This window comes from Chiloscyllium plagiosum, unplaced genomic scaffold, assembly GCF_037043375.1.
Source record: "Chiloscyllium plagiosum isolate Xiang-an unplaced genomic scaffold, Cpla_swu_hap1 HiC_scaffold_47, whole genome shotgun sequence".
In the NCBI taxonomy this organism is placed as follows: Eukaryota; Metazoa; Chordata; class Chondrichthyes; order Orectolobiformes; family Hemiscylliidae; genus Chiloscyllium; species Chiloscyllium plagiosum.
In genome coordinates this window covers 20,161,650-20,181,358 of record NW_028270185.1, presented here as the reverse complement: position 1 = coordinate 20,181,358, position 19,709 = coordinate 20,161,650, and the positions used below count along the sequence as shown (strand labels likewise).

The 19,709-nt window shown below is 45.2% G+C and overlaps 1 protein-coding gene across 6 annotated transcripts in view; it reads left to right on the top strand.

Moving 5' to 3' along the window:
- LOC148136000 (uncharacterized) overlaps window positions 1-19,709 on the top strand; it is a 74,504-nt gene that overhangs the window by 13,636 nt on the left and 41,159 nt on the right. For 3 of the 6 annotated variants that reach the window (XR_015754706.1, XR_015754705.1, XM_087983961.1), the window contains one exon: window positions 13,632-13,939. The exons of 2 other annotated variants lie outside the window; for them this stretch is intronic. Coding sequence is in view for 1 of the 4 variants with exons in the window: in XM_087983961.1 (XP_087840087.1) it covers window positions 13,632-13,939 (308 nt within the window). In the remaining 3 variants the exon portion in view is untranslated. Of the gene's footprint in view, window positions 1-13,631; window positions 13,940-16,879; window positions 18,447-19,709 lie in introns of those variants that run through there. One more of the 6 variants, XR_015754709.1, reaches the window with a different exon arrangement.

Sequence of the window (19,709 nt, the reverse complement as noted above, 5' to 3'; positions counted from 1 at the left end):
ACTGCCATCCATTTAGTGTAGGTAAATCCACTGTACTGTCTACTATGTTTTATACATCTGAATGGCTTGCTGTTCATTTCAGACGGCAGCTAAGTGTCAATCACACTGCTGTGGGTCTGGAGTCACTTGTATCCCAGACCAGGTTGGAATGGCAGATTTCCCTCCCTAAAGAGCATTAGTAAACCAGGTAGGTTTTACAATAATAATCTGAAGTTTTGTAGTAATTATGGATAAGGCTAATCTACACTGCAAATTTATTAATGTCCCCTTGCTGCTCTTGTAAATTTGAACTTTTAACTCCAGATCATTAGCCCTGGCCTTGACGTTGCTTGTCTAGTAATATAACTACAATTTCCAATTATACAGCAAATCTCACAGTCATCAGCACGTACAGAAAGATGAGCCATGAGAGTGTGTGGAGGCAGAATGTATTAGAAATTCAGAAAAGGGGGTAATGCTCAGAGATAAGGGGTATTCCCAATGGGACTCAATCAAGACACAGGGTCCACAGTTCACTATTCCAGTTTGTTATTTTAGAAAATGCATTTTCCCACCAAACCCTGTCCTTCCATTCCCACTTCCCCTTTATACTATTTTTTCAGTTTCTTCCCCTCAAGGCAGTAACTTCCACTATGCTGCAATTCCACTGGCTGCTCATCAACTTGTCAGCACTCATGGGTGAGTCTGGCCATTCAGTGCCCACAGACAGTCAGGGGGTTAGCCCTGGTGTATGTTGTGCAATGAGGCATGATGGGTAAGCATTGGGGAAACTGAGCTCCAGTTCTGATTTGGGACAATGAGTGTCTCCAACTGCTGGAATCTCAACCTGATGGAAGGTCCTGCCATTGTGAGGAAATTTTGAACCCTGTTTGTCTAACAGATAAAGGCTATCTTTCATTATGCCCAGAAAAGCACAAGTATAATTCAGCAGCGGTTTACATTCAACTGCCTGACAGCAACCAGATCTCCTCCATCTCGACAGAAAGCTTCCAGGCAGACTTGCCAACAATCCCAAACGGCCCAAATATCTGCCAGTTTTTGAACCAGGGATAATTACTAGGAACTTGGCAACTGGCTGGTATTCTAAGCTAGCGGCTTCATAGCTTGGGAACTGTGAGTTAGCAGAGTGGGTTAAGCTCTCTGCATCTCATCAGGTTTGTGACTGGGTGTCACGGTGGGTTTGGGAGAGGATGTTACAGTGGGTTTGGGAGAGAGTTTCACAATGGGTTTGGGAGAGAGTTTCACAGTGGGCTCGGGAGAGAGATTCACAATGGGTTCGGGAAAAGGTGTCACAAAGGGTTTGGGAGAGAGTTTCACCGTGGGTTTGGGAGAGAGTTTCACCGTGTGTTTGGGAGAGAGATTCACAATGGGTTTGGGAGAGAGATTCACAGTGGGTTTGGGAGAGAGTTTCACCGTGGGTTTGGGAGAGAGATTCACAATGGGTTTGGGAGAGAGATTCACAATGGGTTTGGCAGAGAGTTTCACAGTGGGTTTGGGAGAGAGTTTCACCGTGTGTTTGGGAGAGAGATTCACAATGGGTTTGGGAGAGAGATTCACAATGGGTTTGGGAGAGAGTTTCACAATGGGTTTGGGAGAGAGATTCACAATGGGTTTGGGAGAGAGATTCACAATGGGTTTGGGAGAGAGTTTCACAATGGGTTTGGGAGAGAGTTTCACAATGGGTTTGGGAGAGAGATTCACAATGGGTTTGGGAGAGAGATTCACAATGGGTTTGGGAGAGAGATTCACAATGGGTTTGGGAGAGAGTTTCACAATGGGTTTGGGAGAGAGATTCACAATGGGTTTGGGAGAGAGATTCACAATGGGTTTGGGAGAGAGATTCACAATGGGTTTGGGAGAGAGATTCACAATGGGTTTGGGAGAGAGTTTCACAATGGGTTTGGGCGAGAGTTTCACAATGGGTTTGAGAGAGAGATTCACAATGGGTTTGGGAGACAGTTTCACCGTGGGTCTGGGAGAGAGTTTTACTGTGGGTTTGGGAGAGAGATTCACAATGGGTTTGGGAGAGAGATTCACAATGGGTTTGGGAGAGAGTTTCACAATGGGTTTGGGAGAGAGATTCACAATGGGTTTGGGAGAGAGATTCACAATGGGTTTGGGAGAGAGATTCACAATGGGTTTGGGAGAGAGATTCACAATGGGTTTGGGAGAGAGTTTCACAATGGGTTTGGGAGAGAGTTTCACAATGGGTTTGGGAGCAAGTTTCACAGTGGGTTTGGGAGAGAGATTCACAATGGGTTTGGGAAGAGAGTTTCACTGTGGGTTTGGGAGAGAGTTTTACTGTGGGTTCAGGAGGGAGTTTCACAATGGGTTTGGGAGAAGGTGTCATGGTGGGTCTGGGAAAGAGTTTCACAGCGGGTTCGGGAGAGAGATTCACAATGGGTTTGGGAAAGGGTGTCACGGTGGGTTCGGGAAAAAGTGTCACAGTGGGTTTGGGACAAGGTGTCACAATGTGTTTGGAGACTCTAAGATATTCTGTTTAGGACCCAGCAAGCTGAATAGGTATGGGCCAGACCCTCATGTTATAGTTATTGTGCTCAGACAGACAGAATGTAAGCCATATAACACCTCAGATTCCTGCCCAGTGCTGAGTTTGCAGCCTACAGTCAGGATGGGAATTATCTTCAGTATGGTTAGAGCCTGAGACTCCAATTCCTGGGCTTCTAGCAGCAGCCACATCCGATGTTGGAGGACAACAGCTACAAGCTTCTGAATGGCCAGAAGCTCTCTGAGGCAGCCTTTTGTCCCCAGGGTATTTATTTGAGGGAAAGTCCCACCAGTAGCCTCACCATGCCTGATTGGTGTGTGCTTTGAGGGGAATTCCCTGGAAGAGGCAGTAAAGGTCTCTCGCCAATCCTCCATGTTAGGTGTGACCCTCATCTCCTAAGAAAGATTCCATCTATTAAATCTGATCACTTTCCAGTGATGTTTACTAGAAACACATTTTTGTGAATTTACACCAAGGACAAGCTTGTCACTGAACGAGACATGAATTGTGGGGTAAGGGGAAATGTATAGGATTTTGGTCTGCTCTGGTAGGGAATTTACAATCTGCAGGTTTCAGCTGCTGTGAATCCTCATGGAATCCCACCTGCATTAGTTGAACTCACATACTAACAAGTATATTTGCAGCAAAACACTCCTGGAGAGTGACTACAATTCCTGGAGGCCATGTTCAATCTAGAGACACAACAACATTGGAAGAGGAGAGTGAAATTTGGGGAGTGGAGTGTAGAAATCATCCATTTCAAAAGACACAGGGTCAGGCAGCTTGATGATGGGCACAAGGCCACAGCACAATGCTGCTGATATCATGGAAACCTCAAGACCTTCAAATCATGCCAATATAAAGGGCAATATCAGAGCTAGGAACTCGCACTACCTATTCTTCCAGCCCCCAGTTTCTTTCTCATGAGAACTGGTCTGGAGGAGTGGAAAAAGCGATCACCAAAAATTGATTTCAGCCCACCTCTCAGATGAGAAAGGACAATGTTTTGCACTACTCTGACCCTTGATAGCATGACCTGCTGCATCTATATTTAGATTAAAAGCTTGGCATCATCAGGCTTGCAATCGGGTGTTATCTGAGGTCTGAATGACACAAGCAGTGGTTAAAAAAAACATTATTTGCTTTGCTACCAAAATATTCCAGAAACTCTCAAGAGGTTCCTGTTATTAAAATTCGTTTAGGTTCAAGGGAGATTAAAAATAGACAGGGTTAAGTGGAGTTTCAAAGTCCTTCACAGCATAAACTGGGTGCAAAGGTAAATCAATTTATAAACGTGTGTCCAAGATTGCAAAAGAAATTCTGAAAATCGATTTACTGTTTTTATCTTATATTTCCCACATATACAGCTTTTTATTTCCAGGTAGTCAGCTGAAGGCATCTCATATCTTAATATAAACCTATCAACTTTAAACACATTCAAATCCAGAGTTTCCCCTCCTAACTACCCAACACATGAGGTTTTGATAAGAAGCCAGTTACAGCTCCTAGTTGCAGGGCGAAGTGTTAACCTGGATGAATACATGGGCCCAACAAGCCTTTGCCATCTTTAAGCATTTTCCCAATGCATTCTCAGCAAACATGTGTTACCAGCAAGGTCAACATTTATTGCTAATCCTCATTTACCCTGAGATGATGATTGTGGGCCCATGTCCTTTTTGTCAAGGCTTTGACACAACACAGCAGCTTTCTAGGCCTTTTCCACAGGTCGATCATTCACAGTCGAGAGTGTGGTGTGGAAAAGCACAGCAGGTCAGGCAGCATCTGAGGAGCAGCAGAGTCGACGTTTCAGGCATAAGCCCTTCATCAGGAATGAGGCTTGTGGGCCAGGGGGCTAAGAGATAAACGGGAAGTGAGTGGGGTGGGACTGGGGGAGAAGGTAGCTGAGAATGCAATAGGTAGATGCAGGTGGGGGAGAAGATAGTCCTCCTCTTTTATTTACTACCTAACTCTCTCAATTCATTTTACATGATCTCATTTCTTTTTTCATCCAACATATACTGCTACTGTCCCAGTCTTTTTCCTCCCCTATTGTTCAGCAGAGCTAACTGCGGTGCCACAAAGCCGATTGTTGCTACTTACCTCTGAGAGGCCATTCCCCATCAACAGTATGTAATACAGTATTTCTGTTTAAGAGAGGATGGCCACAGAGTACTCTTGCACTACCTGCCACGATTACTAATCTTACTGGTGGTCATCTAATGCTTTTCTGCCTGTGTAGTCATTACCTGTAGTGTGACCAGCTCACTAAATATACTATCCACAATGTCCCCAGCATCATGGATGTGAATTCCATCCACCGCTCCAGCCATTCCATTGAATCAGAAGCTGCAGCTGAACACTCTTCCCGCATTCTTGATCACCTGGAAACTGGAAGTGTTTCTGATTTCCCACATGTTGCAGGAGGAACATTCCATGGGGCCACGTCCTCCTGTTATTGTGATCCTTATCAATTACAAAAATAAACTAAGAACAAATTACTCAACCTCCCCCACTAATCACCAAATCAGATTTCTAATTCTTTCTCTCTCTCTCTCTTTCTCTCTATTTCTAACAATACAAACCACAAAAATAAGGCTGTTATGCTCTGTCTTCCTCCCAGTAGTACTCCCTAAATCATTAAAGCTGGTTCCATAACAACCAATCCTCTTAACCTCCATCACTTTTTCATAGCATCGTAGAATCCTTCCAATATGGAAGCCCATCAAGTCCACACTGTCTCTGGATTCAATGAAGGTTCGCTCCACTCCTCTCCTACTGCTGCTCTGACTAAGCTTGATCTTGGCTTCGCTCCTCAGGCTTTTATGTGGAAGCTCAGCTGCCATTATTCACCCATTCAGCTCCCGTCCTGTTGCTACTCCGACTCAGCTTACTTCCAGATTTAAGTTGAATTCAAATTCTCAAAATGGCACATATTTTAAGTCATGTGTATGCATTATTGCTCCATGTCTCTAACAGTGTTGATACAGAGAGGAATGTTGATGTGATTTAAAGAGCCAGAGGCCATAGATAATGCTCTAGGAGCATGGGTTCAAATCCCATCATTAGATTAGATTAGATTAGATTAGATTAGATTCCCTACAGTGTGGAAACAGGACCTTCGGCCCAACAAGTCCACAGCGACCCTCTGAAAAGTAACCCACCCAGTCCCATTTCCCTCTGACTAATGCACCTAACACTAGGAGCAATTTAGCATGGCCAATTCACCTGACCTGCACATCTTTGGACTATAGTAGCTGGAAGTGCTTAAACTCACTTAACGTAAACATCTGGAACAGAAACCTAGTCTCAGTCATGGTGATTTTAAAATGAATATATATTGCCCTAAAAATCTATCTGGTTCATTAGTGTCCTTTCAAGAAGGAATTCTGCCATCCTTAGGTCTGGCTGACATGCGACTCCAGTTAAACAGCAAGGTAGCTGATTTTTAACTGTCCGCTCAAATGGCCTAGCATGCCATTCAGATCAAGGGAAATTAGGTTTGGACAATAATTGATAGTCTTGCCAGGCAAGACCCACGGCCCCATGAAAGCATGAGAAACAAATTCTACCATACCTAAACTCATGGAGGAAAATAACTGTGCCTTTGATAAACACTGACTACTTTAGTCAGTGTTAACATTATCCTGACCACTCCACCTCAATCACATTATTATTGCTTGTGTCTGTATGCATCAGTATATCAATTGTGATCTGCAAGTACCATGTGATAAAACTATACAGAAACGTCTCCTCATATACTTTCTAATGGATCTCGAGTGAAGCTGCTCACAGGTTGTAAGGAATGAAGTGCAATAACTAAGTCCCAAGGTTCTTGAAAGAACACTTCCAACGTCCAACAGACCCTCACCCTGCTGCAGCCACTTATATCTTCTGCACAGCAGAACTACCCCATCCACTGGACTTCCCAATTGCCCAGGTTCTGCAATCTAAATGTGGCCAAACAGCAAGCTTTCAAATTCAAAAGTACCTTGCAGGACTTTAGGATATTCAAGTGTCCCTCACAGGTTGATTATCAGCCTGTAAATATCAGGTGCTGAGAGTGGAAGAGTTTCCTGGTCAGACACCCTGCGAAAGGCAATCATAAACCACTGCAGTACTTTGCTCATAAATGTAAAGCAATTAAATCAAAGTTCACATTCACCAATGTCCTCTTACGTCATGGTGCTCAAAGAGACAGTCAGGGTCAATCTAGGAGACATTATGCACTCTACAAGTTCCCACAAACATCAGTGTAATTAGGACCAGATCAGATTATTTTTTAGATACTGGTTGAGGAATGAATATTTAATACTAGGGACGATTGTTCCTTCAAAATAAAACCACGGGGTCTTTCACAAAGATTGGAGATGACGAGACAGGTCCTAGATGAAATGTCTCATCTGAGACTCGGCATCTCTCTGACAATGCAGCATTCCCTCAGTTCTGCTTTGGAATTGATTATACAGATTATGAGCTGCAAGAACCTTGTAACACAGAGCCAAGAGTGTTACAATTGAGTAATACTCCTGTCAGTACGAACCTGACAATCAAAACAAAATCTCTTTACTTTAGGATTAACCACAAATATTCAACACTATCAATGTAAGTCATCAAACAAACTGAAAATGAAATTGGAACCAAGTATTATATCATAAATATCATCAATTCTCGGCAGTGGTTTCAAAACTGTAATCTCAAATGAGAATCGTAAATTTTTAACCTTCCTTTTGGTATTCCCAGCAAAGGAACTCCCTGAATTAGGTTACAAAGTCTTACTTTTTCCAGAATAGATATCCTCCTTCCCTGCTAAATACAGAAGCAAGAATATAGCTTATTCCACAGAACATTTTGGAAAGGTTTGAATGTAGCTAGTATACCCCACACTACATTGCATTTTACAGGAGATATATATATATGTATGTGTGTGTGTGTGTGTGTATCTTCAGATCTGGTTACCTCTGCTGACTCGTACGTGGATCAGATTAGTGACAAAAGCACCCTTTGCCCGTTCTGCATTATGTAGATTTGGTGCCTGGCCACCCAGCACTTTTCTGCGGTTCAGCAAAAACTAACCAAGAACATACCTTTGGGTAGAGAACTGAAAAGGATTATGGTACATCCTATAGTATATCAAATAGTTTGAAACTAATACGATAGCACACAGGAAAATTCTGTGGTAGTATTTTGATGATATATTGTATAAACTGGAGTTCATTGTATTTTCTATGTTAAATATTACATCCCATGAGACAATATAATTATAATGGCATTCATTCCATTGTTTATAGTGCATCCCATGATACACAGTCACTAATAACACCAACACTAGTCATTCTATACTATCAGCTTCTGTTAGTGTAGACTTAAGGAAATGTTGAAGCACTGTAATAAGAAGATTCAGTGCAACTAATTTACGACCTGGCAAAATATTTATTTTTGCCTGTTTTTATCAATGCTTCTACAGGGCATTTCCTACCACCTGCCAAAGTCTTGGTGCTTTCTATTGTATCCCTGAGGACTTAGCAATTTAGTCCCGAGAACTGATCTGATAAGAGGAGACATTTACCACATCATTTAAATAACAGGAACAGCTTTGTTCAGCATAAACACTGAGCTGCACGAAGATCAGCGCCTTTCAAAGGGGTCGTGCCCTGGATCATAGGAATAGGGGTGGAAGAGAATTATTAGTCATGCTGTTGAGGGGGTGAGGTGGCATCAGCATTTACCACAGTAGGATAGGCCACAAACTGCTATGTCTTTGCTTCACTTTAGGTAGGGATAGGATATGGGTGACTTGAGTATATTAAGTGTATTACAATTACATTGAATGAAACATACTGCAAGTTGAATATTGCAAACTCTAACATAAAACGTGAAAGTAAGTACTTCGGGAAAAAGATATGAAGGAGTGGGGTTACTGCTTCTCATTAATTTTTCTGCAGATTAGAAAGAACACTGACATTTATTGGCCATTCAGTGAGAAGTGAACTGAGAACATAGGGATCGTTCATGGAATTCGTCATTGTTAACAAGCAGTTTGTCCTTTGGGATTAGTCCTTAGGTAAACCATCATGGAAGCATTAGACTTTCTTCTGGATTGATTCAAACAAACTCCAATATCTCCACTTGGTTCAAAACAAAGAAGATATTTGTACGTTCCACCTTCTCAAAGCAATGATTGGATGAGACCCTGGACAGGCTGTGATAATAGAGAGAAGGGGTGGGGTTTGGTGGAGGTCAGGAGGCCATTTGCAGCATAGACTGGAAAGGAAAGAGGAGAATGAGATGTGCAGCCAGTGGCAAGTCCATTTCTGTTCAAGTCACTCTTCTCAATCTCCAGAGCAACCTTACCTTGCAACAACAAGAAACATTCCCTGGCACAAGGCACTAACTAGTCATCAAATACTAATGCCATTTGTTTGCAAACAGCATGGGAATATCATTTGGTCCACCCAGGGTGAAGTTCTGGGATGCAGCATATAGCAGTTGATAGTGTAAGGATAATGATAGTTTAAGCCAAACCTCAAACCTTCTATATTCTTGAACTCCTCTTTATTCACAATTAGAAGCAAAACCACACGGAGTTTTTAGTGCTACCAGTCCATGATGCATCACATACCCACCATGTCTACCTTAAGTTAATATTAATATTGATAACTTAATATTAATCCTGCTCTCTTCACATTTTGTTTCTCTTTAGTCTTTCAGAGGATGTGGATGTTGATGGCAAGACCAGAATTTGTTTTGCTGGTTGATATTGAACTAAGTGGTTTGCTAAGGCCATTTCAAAGGGCAGTTAAATGCCAGCCATCTTGCTGTGTGTCTGGGGTCTGCTACTGATTGTCAGTGGTGGAGGAAGTGAATGTTTGTGGATGTGGTGCCAATTAAGTGGGCTGCTTTGTCCCTGAGTGTTGTTGGAGCTGCACTCATACAGGCAAATGGAGAGTTTTTCATTGCACTCCTGCAATGAAAAAATACAGGCAAGGACAGCAGATTTCCATCCCCAAAGGACATTAGCAAACCAGATAATTTTTTACAACAACTCTATTTTTTATTTGAACATAGGACGTGTGTGTTGCTAGCTAAGCCAACATTAATTGCTCATCCCTCTTCCTTTGAGAATGTGAGCTCCTTTCTTGAATTGCTGCAGTCCATTTGGTGTAGGGAGTTCCACAATGCCATTAAGAAGGGAGTTTCAGGATTTTGACGCAGAAACACTGGAGAAACGATGATGTATTTGCAAGTCAGGATGGTGTGTGGCTTGGAGGAAAACTTGCAGCTGGCAATATTCCAATGGACGATGCTGTCTAAAGAGCCTTATTGAATTTCTACAATACATCTTGCAAGTGGAACATACCACTGCTACTGATTGTCAGTGGTGGAGGAAGTGAATGTTTGTGGATGTGGTGCCAATTAAGTGGGCTGCTTTGTCCTTGAGTGTTGTTGGAGCTGCACTCCTACAGGCACATGGAGAGGTTTTCATTGCTCTGCTGACTTGTGTGTTCTTTAGGGAGTCAGGATATGAGTTATTCACTGCAGAATTCCTAGCCTTGTATATGACTAGACCAATGAATTTTCTAGTCAGAGTAACTTGCAAGATATTGACAGTTGACAATTTGGCAATGATAATGCTATACCCTCCAATATCCTGTCAAGGAATGATGCCGAGATTTTCTCTTGTTGGAGGTGATTGTTGTCTGTAACATCTATGGGTGGATGTTACTTGTCACTTGTCAGCCCAAACCTGGATGTTGCCCAGGTCCTGCAGCAGTAACCTCGCAGTTATGGTATCATGCTTATAAACCTCAACCTCCATCACCTAAAACTTGAGAACTCCAAGTTAAAATGTTCCTTTTTCTCCCATCTCAGAATGCTGCACCAGGATCAAAGGGCCGAAAGCCCATTCCTATGTTCCTATCTTCCTCGGTCACCTGCTTCTCCTGCTTCATTATCCTTCGCAATTTACTCTCTAAGAAGGTGCTCATGCTTTCTAAGCCCCTTCAGATAACAGTCAATGACACTGGTATGAAGTTGAAGTCATATATCAAGAAAAAAACATGTAACATGTAACACACTATCAGAGGATAAGAATGGCTTCAGCACCACAGTTGTGATATTTTTCATTCCAAATCACTTTCCCCAACACCTATTCTTTTGTTTCTACCTACCAATCATGTATCTAGTTTATTCCATTTTTTTGCCTCTTAATAAAAGTTTTTTTCAAAAATCAATATCCATATCCTCTTCCCACCCTCTCTGGTGTTTCTTAAAGGACACAGTTTTAGGAAGTTGGGAGAAATCCATGTTCACAAGCTCTAAATGGCTTATCCTTCCCAAGGTCTTATTCGATTTGTTCCACGTTACAGTAAATTGCCAACAATTTTTTGCATTTACCCTGGGAATGTTGAAGTCGCTGGAGAGCTGATGTTTATTGCCCAACTCCAGTTGCCCCCTTATGAGGCCATTTCAGATGGCAACCAGCATGGACCTGAGATGAGAGCAACTGCCCTTGACAACAAGGCAGCATTTGACCGAGTGTATGGCATCAAGAAACTCTGGCTAGGCTGGTTCGTACCAAGCACCCCTACCATACAATAACAAAATCAAAAATAACAAAACTTTTATTCAGTGTAGAAACAGGCCCTTCGGCCCAACAAGTCCACACCAACCCTCCAAAGAGTATCCCAATCAGTATCCCTACCCTGTATTTACCTCTGACTAGTGCACCAAACCTACACTTCCCTGAACACAGTGGACAATTTATCATGGCCAATTCACCTCACTGCACATCTTTGGACTGTGGGAGGAAACCGGAGCACCCAAAGGAAACCCACGCAGATATGGGGTGAATGTGCAAACTCTACACAACATCAATACTTTCCATGGGTATGTCCTGTCTCATTGGCAGGCCACACATAGCACCGGTGGCGGTTCAGTGGTACACAGTCAGGAGGGAATTGCCATGGAGTTCTCATAACTAACCCTAGACCCCACAAATCAGCATGGCATCATGTCAAACATGGGCAACAAAACCTCTTGTTGATTACCACATACTACTCCCACTCGGCCAAAATCTTCCATGCCGAACATCACTTGGAAGAAACACTGAGGGTGGCAAAGGTACAGAATGTGCTCTGGGTAGGAGACTTCAATGTCTGTAACAAAGAGTGGCTCAGCAGCATCACAATTGACTGAACTCGTCCAATTCCAAAATACATAGCTGCTACATTGGGCGTATGACAGATGGTGAAGGAGCCAAAACGCTGGAAACTCTACTTGACGTCATCCTCACCTATCTGCCTGCCACTGATGCATTTGTTCATGTCAATATTGTTAGTAATGACCACCACAAAGTCCTTGCTGAGATGAAGCCCGCCTTCACATTGAGGATATCATTCATCATGTTGTGTGGCATTACAACTGTACTAAACAGGATAGGTTTTGAACAGAGCTAGCAACTCAAGACTAGGTATTCAAGAAGTGCTGTGGGCCATTGACAGCAGCAGAAATATACCCAAACACAATCTGCAATTTCACAGTCCAGCACATTCCCAGTCTATCATTATTATCAAGCCAGGTGCAGCACCAAACATGGTGAAAAATGAAACTATCAATCTAATGAAACTACGAAAAAGGACTGCTGATGTGCCAAACAGCATAAGCAGCAAGTGATAGACTGGATTAAGCAATTCTCTAACAAATGGATCAGATTGAAGCTCTGCAGACATGCCATGTCCAGTTGTGAATGGTCGTAGACAATTAAACAGCTCACTGGAAGAGAGGGTTCCACAAATATAGTTATCCTCAAAGATGGGAGCCCAGCCCTCAGTGCAAAGTTAAGACTGAAATATTTGCAACAAACTTCAACCAGAAGTGCCGAGTGGATGATCTATCTCTGTACCATCTGGAGGACACCAAAATTCTAGGTGTCAGTCTTCAGCCAATTTGATTTGTTCCACATGATATCAAGAAATAGCTGAAGACACTGGATACTGCAAAGGCTATGGTCCTGACAACATTCCAGTAATAGTACTAAAGACTTATGCTCAAGGACTTACTGATTCCTAGCCAAGATGCTCCAGTGCAGCGACAACATTGGCATCTCTTTGACAATGTGGAAAGTTGTCTTATACACAACAAATCCAACCTGGTCAATTATTGCCCCATCAGGTAAAAACAATGACTGCAGATGCTGGAAACCAGATATCTGGATTAGTGGTGCTGGAAGAGCACAGCAGTTCAGGCAGCATCCGAAGAGCAGTAAAATCGACGTTTCGGGCAAAAGTCCTTCATCAGGAATAAAGGCAGAGAGCCTGAAGTGTGGAAAGATAAGTTGGAGGAGGGTGGGGAGAAAGTAGCATAGAGTACAATAGGTGAGTGGGGGAGGGGATGAAGGTGATAGATTGGGGGCGGGGGGAGGGTGGAGTGGATAGGTGGAAAAGAAGATAGGCAGGTAGGACAAGTCATGGGGACAGTGCTGAGCTGGAAGTTTGGAACTAAGGTGAGGTGGGGGAAGGGGAGATGAGGAAACTGTTGAAGTCCACATTGATGCCCTGGGGTTGAAGTGTTCCGAGGCAGAAGATGAGGCGTTCTTCCTCCAGGTGTCTGGTGGTGAGGGAGCGGCGGTGAAGGAGGCCCAGGACTTGCCTATCTTCTTTTCTACCTATCCACTCCACCCTCCCCCCGCCCCCAACCTATCACCTTCATCCCCTCCCCCACTCACGCATTGTACTCTATGCTACTTTCTCCCCACCCCCACCCTCCTCTAGCTTATCTCTCCACCCTTCAGGCTCTCTGCCTTTATTTCTGATGAAGGGCTTTTGCCCGAAACGTCGATTTTACTGCTCCTCGGATGCTGCCTGAACTGCTGTGCTCTTCCAGCACCACTAATCCAGAATCTGGTTTCCAGCATCTGCAGTCATTGTTTTTACCTAGTTGATTTTAACCCTACTGCGAATCCTCTTGCAAGGATGCCTGCTTTGAAGAAGTTTTCCTCCTCTCTCTACAAGAATCTCAGGGAGTCCCTCTCCCATTGCAACTCCCAGGTCATTTCCTCTGCCCTGAAGCTCTTCAACCATGTCCTGAAACAAATTCACTAACACAGCGACATTTGCTTCCTCAGTGCCTGCCCCCGTAACCAACTCATCCCACACGGACTCCGGACCACCTTTAAACCAGCAGGATTCGGACCCGAACAGGACAAACAGTACAGACTACAGATTCAAAAATACCAGCAACAGTTCTCCTTCAAGATCCTCCGCTCCACGCTTGCAGCAATGCGCCAGCACATAACCTCTCTACAGTCAGCCCTGCCTCAGCAGAGGGCTACACTCTCTCAGAATTGCAAAGGACCCACTCTGTACTACATCCTCAGGAGAATTCATACTCTCAACAAACAGTATTTCAATTCCATCTCAAACATCAAAAACTGTAAGTACAACAAACTTTTATCTATCCACCTCCATAACCAGTGCTCCTCAAACATTCCAGAAGATTCCCCTGGCCTCTGGAACTGCTCAGACGCCATTAGCCATGCGGCTGGTGCAGCTGCCACCCCGACGCTGACTGATGATGTCACTTCCGCCCCCATAATGGCCACTCCCACAACCACTTCTGCCCCTCACAATTACTCATGCATCACACGCGACATCACTTCCGTCCCTCACATCATCGCTGATGTCACACGCTCAGTGACTTCCGTCACCCCTACTGCTGTGTCTGCCACCACTTCTGCCCCCACCAACACCACTCACCTGCATTCTGCTGACATGTCCCCCCACAGATCCCACTGTCACCATTCCCGGCCCCCAGAACCCTGAGGGGAACACCACCCCTGCTCATGACTCCACCCCCATTCCCCCCACCATCACACCCACTCCAGTTACTGGCTCCGCCCCCACTCCCAGCTCCACACCCACACCAGATCCCAGCTCCCAGACTTGCTGAGTTTTCACCATCCCTCCAGACCTTCCCCTCACTGAGGACGAACGATCCGTCCTCAGCAAAGGACTCACCTTCATCCCCCTCTGTCCACGCATCAATGAATTTAATACACGCCATGATGTTGAACACGTCTTCCGCCACCTCCGCCTCCGAGCTTACTTTCACAATCAGGAGTCCCACCCACCTTCCGAGGACCCCTTTACCCACCTCCAATCCACTGCATCCACCTGGACACCCCGCGCTGGCAAATTATCTGACCTCAACCTCTTCATTTCCAACTGCCGCCGGGACATTAACCGCCTCAACCTGTCTACCCCCCCTCCCCCACTCCAACCTCTCACCCTCACAATGCGCAGCCCTCCAATCCCTCTGCTCCAATCCCAACCTCACCATCAAGCCAGCGGATAAAGGGGGCGCAGTGGTAGTCTGGCGCACTGACCTCTACACCGCTGAAGCCAAACGCCAACTCGAGGACACCTCTTCCTACCGCCCCCTCAACCATGACCCCACCCCCCCATCAACAAACCATCATCTCCCAGACCATACAGAACCTCATAACCTCAGGAGATCTGCCACCCACAGCTTCCAACCTCATAGTCCGAGAACCCCGCTCTGCCCGGTTCTACCTCCTTCCCAAGATCCACAAGCCTGACCACCCTGGCCGACCCATTGTCTCAGCATGCTCCTGCCCCACTGAACTCATCTCTACCTACCTTGACACTGTTCTATGCCCCCTAGTCCAGGAACTCCCCACATATGTTCGAGACACCACCCACGCCCTCCACCTCCTCCAAGACTTCCGTTTCCCCGGCCCCCAACGCCTCATCTTCACCATGGATATCCAATCCCTCTACACCTCCATCCGCCATGACCAGGGCCTCCAAGCCCTCCATTTTTTCCTCTCCCGACATCCCCAACAGTACCCTTCCACCGACACTCTCATTCGTTTGGCCGAACTGGTCCCTACCCTTAACAATTTCTCCTTCGAATCCTCCCACTTCCTCCAGACCAAAGGGGTAGCCATGGGCACACGTATGGGCCCCAGCTATGCCTGTATCTTTGTTGGCTACGTAGAACAGTCGATCTTCCGTAATTACACCAGCACCACTCTCCACCTCTTCCTCCGCTACATTGATGACTGCATTGGTGCCACCTCGTGCTCCCGCGAGGAGGTTGAGCAATTCATCAACTTCACCAACACATTCCACCCTGACATTAAATTTACCTGGACCATCTCTGACACCTCCCTCCCCTTCCTGGACCTCTCCATCTCCATTAATGAAGATCGACTTGACACTGACATTTTTTACAAACCCACCGAGTCCCACAGCTACCTGGATTACACCTCTTCCCATCCTACCTCTTGCAAAAATGCCATCCCATATTCCCAATTCCTCCGTCTCTGCCGTATCTGCTCCCAGGAGGACCAGTTTCACCACAGAACACACCAGATGGCCTCCTTCTTTAGAGACCGCAATTTCCCTTCCCACGTGGTTGAAGATGCCCTCCAACGCATCTCGTCCACATCCCGCACCTCCACCCTCAGACCCCACCCCTCCAACCGTAACAAGGACAGAACGTCCCTGGTGCTCACCTTCCACCCTACCAACCTTCGCATAAACCAAATCATCCGCCGACATTTCCGCCACCTCCAAAAAGACCCCACCACCAGGGATATATTTCCCTCCCCACTCCTTTCCGCCTTCCGCAAATACCGTTCCCTCCGTGACTACCTGGTCAGGTCCACGCCCCTCTACAACCCACCCTGCCACCTTCTCCTGCCACCGGGGAACTGCAAAACCTGTGCCCACACCTCCTCCCTCACCTCCATCCAAGGCCCTAGAGGAGCTTTCCACATCCATCAAAATTTTACCTGCACATCCACTAATATAATTTATTGTATCCGTTGCTCCCGATGCGGTCTCCTCTAAATTGGGGAGACTGGACGCCTCCTAGCAGAGCGCTTTAGGGAACATCTCCAGGACACCCGCACCAATCAACCACACCGCCCTGTGACCCAACATTTCAACTCCCCCTCCCACTGTGCCGAGGACATGGAGGTCCTGGGCCTCCTTCACCGTCGCTCCCTCACCACCAGACACCTGGAGGAAGAACGCCTCATCTTCTGCCTCGGAACACTTCAACCCCAGGACATCAATGTGGACTTCAACAGTTTCCTCATTTCCCCTTCCCCCACCTCACCCTATTTCCAAACTTCCAGCTCAGCACTGTCCCCATGACTTGTCCTACCTGCCTATCTTCTTTTCCACCTATCCACTCCACCCTCCCCCTCGCCCCAACCTAACATCTTCATCCCCTACCCCACTCACCTATTGTACTCTATGCTACTTTCTCCCCACCCCCACCCTCCTCTAGCTTATCTCTCCACGCTTCAGGCTCTCTGCCTTTATTCCTGATGAAGGGCTTTTGCCCGAAACGTCGATTTTACTGCTCCTCGGATGCTGCCCGAACTGCTGTGCTCTTCCAGCACCACTAATCCAGATATATTGCCCCATCAGTCTATTCTTATTGGTAATGAGGTGGAAAGGGGTCATCAACAGCATTACCAAACAGCTCTTGCTTAGCAATAAACTATTGTGTTTGGGTTCGGCCTAAGATCAATACATTCCTGACCTCATTACAGCCTTAGGTACACACAAAGGAACAAAGGGCTAAACTCCAGAGATGACGTGAGAGAGACTGCTCTTTAGATCAAGGCCGCATTTCACGAAGTATGGTATCAATAATCCCTAGCAAAACTGAAGTCAATCGGAAGCAAGGGAAAAACTCTCTGATGATTGAAGTCATACCTAGCACAAAGGCAGATGGTCGTGTTTGCTGGAGGTCAGTCAGCTCCAGACATCTCTGCAGGAGTTCCTCACTGTGGTGTCCTTAGTCAAACCATCTTCAGCTGCTTCACTGATGACGATCCCTCTATCATTGGGTGACACATGATTATGTTCACTTATAATTATGAAATATTCAGCACCACTGACAACCCATGATATACTCAAACTACATCCAAATGCAGCAAAACCTGGACAATATCCAGGCTTGGACTGAAAAGTGGGAAGTAACATTCACACTCCTAAGTACTTGGGCCAAAAGGTCATAAGAAATAGGAACAGGAGTAGGCTGTTCAGTCCCTCGAGCCTGTTCCACCATTCAATAGAATCATGGCTGATCCCGCACTTTCCTGCCCTTTCTGCACAACCCTTGATTCCCCGACTAATCAAGAATCTCTCTCTCAGCCTCAAATATACACAAGGACTCTGTCCCCACAGCTCTGTGTGGCAAGGAGTTCCAAAGACTCCCAACCCACTGAGAGAAGAAATTCCTCCTCATCCCTGTCTTAAATTGGTGCTCCTGTATCCTGTGACTTTACCCTCTGGTCCTAGATTCTCCCAGGAGGGGAAACATCCTCTCAAAGGTCAAGACCCTTAAGAATCATTTATATTTCAATGAGATCAATTCTCATTCTTCCAAACAGCAGCAAGTAGAGTCCCAACCTGTTTAGTCTTTGCTCGTAAGGCAACCCCTCCATTCCAGGGATCATCCCAGTGAACCTTCTTTGAATCTTTTCTACAAGATGCACTGCAGAAATTCTCCAAGGTTTCTAAGACATCACCTGGCAGACAGATCCACTACCATCTAGATGGACAAGGACAGGAGATACATGGGAACAAGCCTCCTGATGAGCCACTCACCATCCAAACTTGGAAATAAATCGCTGTTCTTTTGCTGGAATCCTGCAACTCGATCCTAAATGCCTGTGGGTGCATCTACATCAAATGGACTTCAGCAGTTCTAGAAGGCTGATCTCCAACACCTTCTCAACAGCAATTAGGGACAGGAAACAAATATTTGTCTAGCCAGTAATGCCCACATACAATGACCAAATACGTTTTTTAAAAAGGCCAGGAAAGACAGCAGATTTCCTTCCATAAACGACATTCACGAACCAGAGGGCCTTTATGACAAGCCAACAGCCAAGGTAGGCTACACAATCTGGATTATTTCTTGAATCTTGAGAAATGGTGTCATGACCTTATGGAATATGCAAAGGAGATTAACCAGAATGGGTAGAAGTGATGAGGAGCTGCAGTTAATGTGGAGAGATGAGTGAAACTGGGATTGTTCTTCCGAGAAGACTTAAAAGATTTCCCCATATCACATGTGAGGCAGGCAAAGTAACTGCTTACATCTGTTTCCATTAGCAGTTCCTTGTGTCACAGGTTACTATTGCTATATGCTATACACCCGGAACACCACTCCTCATCACTGACCAGAAGGCTTTGCCCAGTCTTACAGCTTGCCACACTGACGACAAAATTAAGAAAGCGATGAGGAAGCATTTTTAACATGTTTTACTTATTGTGATCTGAGGGTTGTTGGAAGCAGATTCAGTGAGATCTTTCATGAGAAAATTGGATCTAGACCTGAAAATAAGTAAATTACAGAATATGCAGAATCAGCAGAAGTGGTAGAGCTCACTGGGGAATATTTTCCAAGAGCTGACACCGGTACAACCGTATGAACAGCCTCTTTCTCTGCTATTCTATCATCTAACTCACTCCTTTCTGCAATCAGCTCACTCAAAATACGCAGACCACTCACATAAACTGTTCAGTTGCACAGCAGAAATGAAGGATTGGAAGAGTTAACAGCATCACCACAGAAATAAGTTGACATGCCCTCTGCAGACTGAAGCCTTGTTTTTCCCTCTGACTGTGTGAAACAGGAAGTTTTGGAGGCAAGTGGTTGGTGCAGGGGGGTGGGTTTGATGTGATTGTTGGTTACATGACCACCTGCACATTAATGCGCAGTGTGTAAGGCTGCACAGGAAGCCCTGGCCAAGCATTGATGAAAGACACTCAAATAATGAAGGAAGCAAACTGTATGCAGAAAAATCCAAGATGAACTGGGTAAGGGAGGAGGCATCATACTTAACATCAAAGTAAGGCAGCTGACCATGCAAAGTGAGCTTTCCATGGCAAATTATATTTGAGGTCTTAAAAAAATCTTTCTTAACATTTGCACCCTTCAAGTCCTAACCTCCTCAATCCTTGATTTTCTGCCCCCTTTCAACTTGTTGCAATAGTAGGATTTTTGTCCCTGCAGTCAGAAGATTAAACATTCCAAAAATTCATAAGGTTTGGCAGATGTTGGCCATTCAGCCCATTGGATCTGCTCTGCCGTACAAAGAGATTGTGGCTGACATGATGATTCTCAACTCCACTTTCCTGCCTTATCCCCT